The 11,034-nt window shown below is 41.4% G+C and overlaps 1 protein-coding gene across 6 annotated transcripts; it reads right to left on the bottom strand.

The window, feature by feature from the left end:
- Positions 1 to 848: 848 nt before the first annotated feature.
- On the bottom strand, positions 849 to 10,898 carry BBS12 (Bardet-Biedl syndrome 12). 6 transcript variants are annotated; one of them, XM_081544862.1, is made up of 4 exons: positions 10,784 to 10,898; positions 5,136 to 5,198; positions 3,641 to 3,692; positions 849 to 3,064 (listed from the first exon to the last, which is right to left on the bottom strand). In XM_081544862.1, the coding sequence occupies exon 4, from the start codon at positions 3,046 to 3,048 to the stop codon at positions 922 to 924; it is 2,127 nt and encodes a 708-aa protein (XP_081400988.1). In that variant the 5' UTR covers positions 3,049 to 3,064; positions 3,641 to 3,692; positions 5,136 to 5,198; positions 10,784 to 10,898; the 3' UTR covers positions 849 to 921. The 6 variants fall into 6 exon arrangements, with proteins under 6 accessions (XP_081400988.1, XP_081400993.1, XP_081400989.1 ...); XM_081544867.1 differs by having other exon boundaries at positions 849 to 3,037; XM_081544863.1 differs by having other exon boundaries at positions 10,792 to 10,898.
- Positions 10,899 to 11,034: the final 136 nt, after the last annotated feature.

Genomic DNA, 11,034 nt, shown 5'->3' with positions numbered 1-11,034 from the left:
TGACACCAAAGATAAGCAAGTCAGTCAAAGCTTCCTTGCGTGGCTCCTTACGGACAGCAAATTATAGACTACATTCTGGCTAATAAAAAGACCTACTGGTCCTCCTTGGAATTGACATTTGACTCAATTCAAGATGCTGGGGAACATGGCTGAGGTCAATACTGCAGACTGATTTTATCCTGCTGCTCAGAGTCCATTTTGGTAGCCTTAATTTAGTTGCTATAAGAGACCAACTGAGTGGATTCGGTATAGAACGAAGTAACCTCTTTGCCAGAGTAATCAGAGTAGCCAACACTCCCATGAAAATTCAAGTCTGGCCGAGAATTGTTGAAGAGTGAGTTGTTGGAGGAGGCTCTCCACCATGGGCGCTGAGTGACACTGCATACATTCTCAGTGTGCCATGGCCTAGCTTTAACCAGCTCATGTCTCAGGCTGTGTTTACACTGAGCAACCTTCAGGCATGAGGAAACAGCTACTGTTAGACAAAGAACAAGATGTTTCTGCTTACTAGAAAAGCAGTGGCGACCCCAAGCTCAGTGTTCCTCTGCCATAACACACCACACTGAGTGTGCTGGTTTCCATCAGTGGCCCTTTGTGTTGCTCTTGTGGGACTTAGAGAAATGGGGACCTGACATAGAGCAACCCAAAGCTCTGGGTACTGCTTTTGCTGTGAATAATAAAATCCTGTCTCTGAGCCAAGCATCTTGTGTATTCTGTAGCATCCCATGAAAAGTTAACAGGCTACCGTGTGAGATTGTAAGTAGGGTGAAATCTCATATCCTGTACAGTTATTGACACATATCAATTATCTTCTTCTTGGTAAAAGCTCGCATTTCAGACACTGAGACTTAACTACTGGAAAATTTATTATTAGCATGACATATTACCAAAGACAATTTTCCAAAGACTTAGCCAATAACTTTACAAAAATAAAAAGCTTTCTGATTCCTGTGAACTTGTCTGTGTGTGTGCAAGTCCAGTGATAATTTCATTGTCTGTCTGAAGTACTAACAGTACTAAATCCAGAGCTCGGCGCCATGCCTCAATCTTTGGTGTAACAACATCATAAACTCTTGGAATTGGTTCCAGCTTATCTGAAATGCCTGAATTTAAAATTACAGTATTAAGTTTACTATATTCATTCAAGATGTAAGATGAAGGAGAGCCAGAGTCTGCAGCATTTTGCAGATGATGCTGAATGGACGTGGCAGCTTCAGAGTCTGATGAGTAAACGGCAGTGTTACGCAGGAGAGTTGAGAGGTACTTGTGCCATCCATCTGCCAGGCATTTAAGCACTGTAGGTCTGTACAGTGCTGCAGATGAGGACAGCCAAGAGGAAGTGTGATGCAGCCATCCTGAACAATCTTGATTTCCTTTATTCACAGACTGTCCCACGAGACTCTGAAGATGGGTAAGACACAAAATTTCAACTGCGCCACCTCCAAGGAAGACCTTTTGCTCTTTCAGAGCGTAATACAGACGAGAGGCACAAGTCCAGAACCTGTCTTCTTTGGTTTGCATCTGGGCAGTGACTGGGCTAGTCAGCACTACTGTAACCAAATTAATTCCTTCTGTTTTTAACATGACTGCCGTTCTCTTGATCCCATCTACAGTGGCAGAGGGAACACTTCTCCATGTGGTCACAGAGACCCCACTGCCCACACAGTTTTCATTCACATGTGTGATGTAGGCCACCTGCACTGCTCCTGAAGCCTCTGCGAAAGCCTGCAGCACACTGTCACGCACGGATCCAATTACCAGCCGCTTACCATCTGTGCATTTTTCAGCCAAGCGTTCAGACACAGTTCCTCGTGCCAGGACAAGGTTCACGTTGAACTTGATTAACACCTGTAATACATGATCTGTCCACAGTTCTTCTGAGCTGTCTTGTTGAACCTTCACGCTTTCTGACACTGTTTTAATATTTGCAGGCTTATTAAATCCCAGATGGCGGTAATTCTCAGTGAGGTCACCCTCAACAAGAACTACACGGACCAGCTGATTCTGCAACTCCTTGATCAGAGTAGCACTGGACATTGACACAACAGTTATGTATCCTGGACAAACACAAGAGCAAGTGTCAGGTAAGCCCGGTAAGCAGCAAGTGAAGATTCTTGAAATGTCAAAGGGGAACAGCATGGTATGGCTGTCTCGTTGCGTGCCTGCATTCTGATGCTGCAGCCGTACTGCTTCGTCCACTAGTCTCATGCTGGTGGGGTCTCCATGACTCAAACCCACCTCCAACTCTGTCAGATTGCTACATCTGTAAGTCTTGGGAGCAGCTGCACTAAGTTGTTCTAGAAATCCACCTGGCTTGCTTATCCATTGATGATCTGTCCTACTAAAATGTCTACTGTGGGTTAGGACTGACTTTCGGCAGCAGGTGTCTGCAAGCAGGTTGTTTTTCCGAGTTTGAGGAGTTCGTGATGTGTTCTCATCTGCTTCCAACTTAGCCTGAAGCCTAAAGAGTTGAGGTGACTTAACAGGTCTCCCAGAAAGACTGCAAAAGGCCAGTGACTGAGAGGCAACATCTTTGAGATCATGCTCTTTCTGGACCAAACTAGTACCTGAAGGGGACTGTAAAGAAGGGTACAAGCTGACACTAAGTTCAGAAAACGTTTCTGTGCTGTCTATATGGTCATATACACTGTGGACAGGTACTTGAAGGGATTGTACCTCTTCAATGCATGAATTCAAGCCTTCTGACATCACAGACACTATTAATGAAATGGGGACACCCAAATGAAGACATTCTTCGGCAGCACTGCTCCACGCACCCACAAGAAACAAGAGAGTACTAGTTCCAGTTCTGTAGGTGTTGTTTTGTGCCTGAATTGCTTCACTGAGAAGTTGTCCCACTGCACTGGTTAAATCCAAACTTTCAAGAAGCCTTACTGTTGAGCTAATTAACACACTTTCATGGCACTCTTCATCTATAATAAATTTGGATGACTTTACTGGGCCTAGGAAAGTTCTTCCTGTTTCGGCAAATGATGAAAGTTGTTGCAGTCCTGTGTGCCTTCTTTTGTTTATGACCCTGCAAGCCATCACCAAAAATCATCATCTGCAAATAAAATTGAAACTTAGAACTTTATTTAGGGGAATTAAGGGTTCTAAAAGATGCTTATTAAAAGGAAAATAAGATACAGTTCCTCCTTTTGAGGAGTTTCTGATATATGCAGTTTCCATTAAATACAGCCAGTGCAATGACACAGCATTAATGATAAAGGCATGGGTGTGTGGAGGAGGAACACCTCACTCAATGGGGGAAGTGGATTATCAAGCAGGCATGAGGCAATACTTCCAGAAGAACGTAATGCTGGACACGAATAATTTGAAATAATTAGCAAGCTGAAGGAAGTAGTAGTAAATGCACTATATGTGACAAAAACAATTTATTGGGATAACATACATTAATTTAGTTTCACAGGAATATAAAGCAAGTAGTAAGACGAAGCGATAGAAGGAAAGAGGCTGGATCATGAAAGGTAGTAGGCGCCGTGTCAAACCTGATCCTACTTATCATGGGAAATATGGAAGTGTTTTAAGGGGAGAAGATGAAGAAACACCTTGATGTAGCGTTTGAAAGCACATACTCTGAATCTAGAAGTCTGGGTTTGAACTTGTCTCTACTACTTACCTACTATGTGGCCTTCAGCAAGATTCTTAACATCTCTGCCCTGTTTTCACATCTGAAAAATGAGGATAACAACAGAATCTACTTCATAGGGTTATTACAAGGTGTTAAGTAAGTAGATAGTTCTTAGAATAGTGCCTGGCACATAATTAGTGCTTATGAGTACTTTCAATAATAATAATACATTTATAACATAAAATTAAGCAAACAATATTAAAAAAAAATAAAGAATATAAAAATAATAACTTTATTATTATTATTATTATTATTATTAGTGCTCTGGATATATTGCCAGTCTGGTAACAGTGTAGACCACTGATTGGATGGGTGCCAGACTGGGGGCAGAGAGGCTGTGGTTATCCAGATGAGAACTGTGCAAGAGGGATGGAAGTGAAAGGATGGATTTGGTTATTGATTATAATATGAAGGGAGGTGGGAGCAAGTACCATTTAAAAGGAAGTTCAAGAGCAATTAGACTTTTTCACATAATATTTCAGAATTCACATCTAAAATTAGAGGAAGAAGTTATAAGAGGAAGTCTTTAGTCCATTAAAAGAACTTTTAACAAAGTACCCTCTAATTGAAAAGCCATCTGTAATAAAATAACCTGAGTTGTAAAGTATGAGCTCTTAAAGTACTACAGCTAAAACTGTAGATAACATACACCTCTTCCAACTCTAAGCCTTTAATTTCTTTAACTATATATTTTTTATCACAATTTTTAAATTCAAAATATCAAAAAGCAAACAACTCTCAGAGTTTTGCTTTTCCTCTAATGCTGGTCTCGGCACTGGTAAATTTGTTCCTATACTACCTATACTACTGAGATGCATCTCTAAAGCTGAAGAGTACCACAGTTCAGATACACCTCAGGATCAGCAGGAAGTCACAGCATAACTGTTGCTCAACAGCAGCTTCCTACAGGCTTTCAAGGGTTAAGGAGAAAAGCCAGTACAGCCAAGGAAAATATATTTTCAAACAAATCTCAAACAAATTTCAAACAAATTGTTTGAACTTCATTTCAAAACCTCTTCTGTGAAATTTTCAATTCTGTAAAATAAAAATAAAACTCTTGATATATTCAGTTATGTCCCTAGACAGCATCAATGTATACTCTAGACACCAAGAATGCTGAGACCCATACTGTCTTACAGCTCCCTTATTTTACCATATTTTTGTTGTCCTCTACCCCAGACAGGGAAGACTGAAAGCAAAAGGAGAAGGGGTGGCAGAGGATGAGATGGTTAGGTGGCATCACTGACTCAATGGATATGAATCTGCACAAACTCCGGGAGATAGTGAAGGACAGGGAAGCTTGGCATGTTGCAGTCCATGGGGTCGCAAAGAGTCAGACATGACTTAGCGACTGAACAACAACAAACCCTTTTATCAATTCTCTACTTATTCAGTTTAAATTCCCATTTGCCAGTTATTACAATCACTCTCCAGGATATTCACCCTCAAAGTCCTAGTCTTTCTGTTGGTTCATCTTACTTACCTTGTAAAACCACTAATCTTGATGAAATCCAACTCCGTCTACTCCATGCTTACATCGAGGCAGCTGAAAATAAAAAGAGAAACAACCAACCATGCTGACTGGTGTCATTTTAAGTTCATGCCTTCAAACTTTCAGTGGCCCTTAATACTGCCTGGCAATCTATTTTCGTAATCCATTTGTTTTTGTTTTTGTTTCTTTTATTGTTATTAGGTTCTATTTTTAAAAGTTTCATTTACCCCTGAGTACAAAGGATATTTCATATTTCTTCTAAAAGCTTTATGGTTTAAAAAATTCATCTAACATAAACCTAGCCACTTTAAAGTACACATTTCAGGGGCACTTTGAACATTCACAGTGATGTACAATCACTACCTTTATCTTGTTCCAAAACATTTCCCTCATTCCCCAAGAGAAAACCCTGCGGTGTTAAGTAGTTCCTCCCTGTTCTCTCAGCCCCAGCAGCCACCAACCTGTTTTCTTATCTCTACAGACTTACTTCTTCTGGATATTTCATATAAATAGAATCATATAACAAGGAACCCTTTGTGTCTGGTTTCTTTCACTTAGCATCATGCTTCTGAAGTTCATCCACACTGGAGCATGTACCAGTATTCCATTCCTTTTTATGTATGTAGGTCGGTGGCTATCATTTTGTTTATCTATGCATGGACATTTGGATTGCTTCTACTTTTGGATTACTGCGAAAAGTGATACTAAAACATCTGTGTACAAGTGTTTGAGTATCTGTTTTCAATTCTTTGGAGTAGGTACATACCTAGGAGTGGACATTTGGTAATTCTGTATTTCTGTGGAACTGCCAAACTTTTCTGTAGCAGCCAAACCATTTCATTTTCCTACCAGTAATGTACAGGCTTTTGAATTTCTCCACACTCTTGCTCTATTAGTTTCCTAGGTCTACTTTACCAAATTACCCACAAATGGGTGGCTTAACAACTACACATATTTACTATCTCATGGTTCTGGAGCCTAGAAGTCTGAAATCAAGGTATCTGCAGGGCCACACTCCTTCTGAAGGCTCTAAGGAAGAATCCTCTGTGCCTCTTCCAGCTTCTGGCTGTTCCCAGAGGTCCTTGGCTTTGCCAGCACAACACCAATCTCTGCTTCCCTTTCACACCAGTTGCTTCAGAAAAATTTGTTGAAATAATAAGCTTGAAAAGTCAAAACTTGCCTTTTGCTTTTGTTTTTCATTTCTAACACATTTTGGGAGCTTACTAAGTAGGAGGCAGTTTACCTGCATCACAGAGTCCTCACAACAGCAATATGATTAACCTATTACTGTACTGTATTGTAATTAACACACACATATATAAATATACTACCATTAATCTATTTTAATTATGTACAAAATGAATAATAATTAAGTAATATATAAAATTTTACAGCTAGTAAGTAAAAGGTTAAGAACTAAAATCCATGTTTGATTAATGCCTAAGTCCCAGGTTATTAACTACTATACAATACTGCTTTCTGGGGGCCCCTCTACCCAGCATGATAGTAACTCACTCTCTTTTGTAGAATCTTCCACTGCACTTCCCACTTCAAAGCTTTTATGCTTTCTTCCAAGCCTTGTTCATACCCTTAACATGGATAGGCCTTTTTTTTTCCTCTCAGGTGTCAGTGTCTCTGTTTATGGTTTCTGTACTATGCTTTCTATACTGCTGCTGCTGCTGCTAAGTCGCTTCAGTCGTGTCCGACTCTGTGCGACCCCATAGACGGCAGCCCACCAGGCTCTGCCGTCCCTGGGATTCTCCAGGCAAGAATACTGGAGTGGGTTGCCATTTCCTTCTCCAGTGCATGAAAGGAAAAAGTGAAAGTGAAGTCGCTCAGTCGTGTCTGACTCTTAGCGACCCCATGGGCTGTAGCCTACCCGGCTCCTCTGTCCATGGGATTTTCCAGGCAAGAGTACTGGAGTGGGGTGCCATTGCCTTCTCCGGCTTTCTATACTATGTTTGTTTATTTGGCTCTGGGCATGTGGGATCTTCAGTTGGAGCACAATAACTCTTCGTTACGGCACAGTTCCCTGACCAGGGATCGAACCCAGACCCCCCGCATTGGGAGCTCAGAGTCTTAGTCACTAGACCACCGGGAAGTCACTCTATACTAGGTTTAAGTCACAGAATGTCACTGACTGTCACCACGCTGTGCTCAGTTGTGTTTGACTCTTTATGAATCAGAAAGGGCAGCCCACTCCAGCCCACTCCAGTATTCCTGCCTGGGAAATCCCATGGACAGAGGAGCCTGGTAGGCTACAGTCCATGGGGTGGCAAAGAGTTAGACATGACTGAGCGTCTTCACTCACTTTAATCCATTCCCAATACAGTCTAATCATTTCACTCCACTGCTTAAAACCTCCAACCTGGAAAATAAAGCTTTTATACCTATCTGTCACAGGAGTCCCTTATAAAAATAATCTGAAATCCTTTCACTCCTCTGTTCAGAATTCTGCAAAGCCTTCCCATTTTACTCAAGTGAAAGTGAAAGTCAAAGTCCTTACAGCATGCTAAGAATCTGTACTTCTCCCCTTTACCTCTCTGTCTCCTACTATTCTATCCCTTGACCACTCTGCTCTGGCCTCCTTTCTGTTCCTGGAACATGTAAGGCATGTCTCCTACCTTAGTGTTTCTGTTCTGCTTCCTCCCTCTTTCTGGGATGCTCTTCTCCAAGAAATCTATGGTCTCACCACCTTTATAAATTTATGCAAATATCCCCCTTTCAACGAGGTCTATCCTGAGTACCCTATTTAACAATGCAAACTCCTCTTTTCCCTTATGGAAATCCCTACATTCTGGACTCCCTTTATCTGCTCTAATTTCTTTTTTCTCATAACATTATCACCTTATAAAATAGTACTTTATACTTACTTAATTTACTATCTATTGACTATGTCCCTCTCTTGGAAAGTAATTCCTAGGAGGGCAGTATTAGTCAGTGATGTACCCCATATACTGAGAACACGGTCTGACATATTACAAGTACTCAATAACTATCTGACAGGCAAATAAATGAACGGTTTTCACCACATTTATTATCTCACACTTGAGTACAGAAGTGAAACAAGATTAAATAGATGCCCTTGTCAGCATTCCTCAACCATAATTTAAGGTTCAGCCACCCTTGGAGTCAACATAATTCTTATTTGGCACTTAGTTGAGGCCCTTTAACTGCTTCCAAAATGTTCCTCCTTCACATGGTTGTCAGAATTAGCTTTGAAAAACAAAAACCTAATCAGATCATTCCACTGCCTAAAAACATTTATCTTAGAAAAAAGAATCTTTATTCCTAGCTTGATAAATCTGACTTCCAGCTAATTTATAAGACTAATCTCTTCCACCTTTCCTTATAAACCCCATGATCTCACCACACTACAACACACATGTACACTCACTTTTGCACATGCTGTACTCTACTCTGAATATCCTACCCTTTCTTCACCTTGGCAAATGCTATACATCTTTCATGACCTAAGGCAAATGCCTCACTTTTTGGTACAGCCTCCTCCAATTCCTCAAGGAGAAGTAGTACCTCCTTCTTGGGCTGCCAAAGTACTTTCTATATACATCTACTAAGGCACTTAGCATCCTGAATTAAAAATGGTGTGTTTATGTCTGTGCCTTTCTCCCCCACTACTCTGTAGGTTCCCTGGCTTCATTCATCTTTATACTCTACACCCAGTTCCTTTCAAACTCACCCAATAAATGGCATAGTATGTGATACACAGAAGGCTGCAATGGCAACCCACTCCAGTACTCTTGCCTGGAAAATCCCATGGATGGAGGAGCCTGGTGGGCTGCAGTCCATGGGGTTGCTAGGAGTCGGACACGACTGGGCGACTTCACTTTCACTTTTCACTTTCATGCATTGGAGAAGAAAATGGCAACCCACTCCAGTGTTCTTGCCTGGAGAATCCCAGGGACGGGGGAGTCTGGTAGGGTCGCACAGAGTCGGACACGACTGAAGTGCCTTAGCAGCAGCAGCAGCAGTAGATTTAAGAGTGATATGGGTTTAATATTTTTTCTAGATTAATATTATTAATGTTCTAGAGTAAAAGTAATTAGTAATAGCTGTTTTTCAATGCTGAGTACTTCCTAAGACCTAGAAACTGCAATCTACGCCCATAATTGAAAAATTATTTTCACTATAAGTTAATATCCCAAATATAAAAGCCTAAATTATAAAATGATGCAAAAACAGGTTAACACATTACTCAGTCTTTTAATTGCCATGAGATCAAACTTGATCCAGGAAAGTCTAAAAATTAGAACTGTTTCTATCTACTTGGTCATTATTCATTTCTGATTTCAGAAATCCCTTTAATACTAGTTGTAAAGATGAAGTGTATGTCCTTGAAACGAATCAAGAGCAACTTTCTCAGTGAGATTAATGGCTTGAAAAATCCATATATACTATAATTAAGTGACTGAACATTTTACTTAATTCACAAACTATCTTGAATTTGCATCATCTTAATTTCCGCTGGGGTAACTTTACACTTAAAAATCACTTCTAATATTAGAACAGTCCACCTATTTTCCAGAATCCTAATGAGTTTCCTTTTTGTTGTTGTTGTTGTTGTTTTTTTCCAGTCAATGATTACAATGCTTGTAATGTGCTTGGGATATAATGTAAACAAAAAAAGACGTTGGCTTTGGAAAACGTGCCATGTTTCTACTTACTGACATAGGAGAAGTGATTTGGGAGACTACTTCAAGAATATACTTTGCACGTTTTTCTTTCCTTACCTTCAAGAAGATAAGGGAGATAAAGCGAAAACCCTATGCAAAAGATAATTCTTCCTGAATCCAGTGTTGGAGAATCCAGTATGATTTTTCTAAGTTACTCTAGAGAAGTCACTGCAGGAGGTATAGAGTCCATACGTGTAAGCAATTAAGCATTATAAATTTTAAGAGACTGTCACCTCTTCATTCCTACTCCCCAGACTTAAGCTGGCCCCTGACTAGATTCAGACCTGGGCTGAACCAGTAAGTCCGGCCCTCTGGACAAGAATTTGCTTTGGACATCTAAATCTCGACGGTTACTGAGTCAAGTGGATTATCAGGCTACCTATGCTGGACTCAAGTGAGGATCTATGCTGGAAATGGTTGGAAAACCGGCCAAATCTTGGTAAGAAGGAATATTCTCAAGGGAACAGTTGAAGGTGATAATGTGGTGGTGGTGGTGGTGGTGGGGTTTGTGTGTGTGTGTGTTTTGGGGGTGGGGGGAAGGTAGAAAAGGCTGAAAGCGATTATGCGTGGGTCCAAAGTGCAAAGAAACGCTACAACACAGGTAAAAACTCTTTTCTATGCCGGGAGTTTTCATGTGAATCCCAAGGGTCCATGCACACAGCATGCCTCTACTGTAAAGAAATATTGCCAACTAGGCCAGAATCCCGGCAAACCACGGAAGAGGGAAGCGGTTAAAAGACAAGGCCCGCGCACTGTGGAGGCTGAGAGACGTCTAACGGCGCAAGCAAAGGGCAGTCCCCTTCGACTGTGGTAATCTGGCCGGATGGTAAACCTAACCCTGGACCAATTCACCAGGACCTAGCGCCTCATCCTTTCCTCCAGGCCTCAAGGGGTCAGAAAAAGAAACAAGAGCTCCATCACTTCTCCACCAAATGAAGCACCTACCTACTAACCTCGCTCTCGTCTCCATCCCTACGAGGCGGTCCCCGACGTTCTGCCTGGCACTGGGAAGCCAAAACGCCAGGGTAAAGAACCTTCCTTTACACCTCGTATTTTGCGCAAGCGCGCCAAGCCCAGCTGGGCGGGCTGGTAGTTTTGGTTGCTAAGAAACCAGGCGGAACGTTCCGCTCAACGGTAGGCGGGGAAAGGCAGAGCATTACGCTACTGGTAGAGACTAGAGAGAGGGGGCGGGCCTC

This window comes from Giraffa tippelskirchi, chromosome 11, assembly GCF_054371585.1.
Source record: "Giraffa tippelskirchi isolate mGirTip1 chromosome 11, T2T-mGirTip1v1.2.pri, whole genome shotgun sequence".
NCBI classification, from domain to species: domain Eukaryota; kingdom Metazoa; phylum Chordata; class Mammalia; order Artiodactyla; family Giraffidae; genus Giraffa; species Giraffa tippelskirchi.
This window is presented reverse-complemented; position numbering and strand designations above follow the sequence as displayed.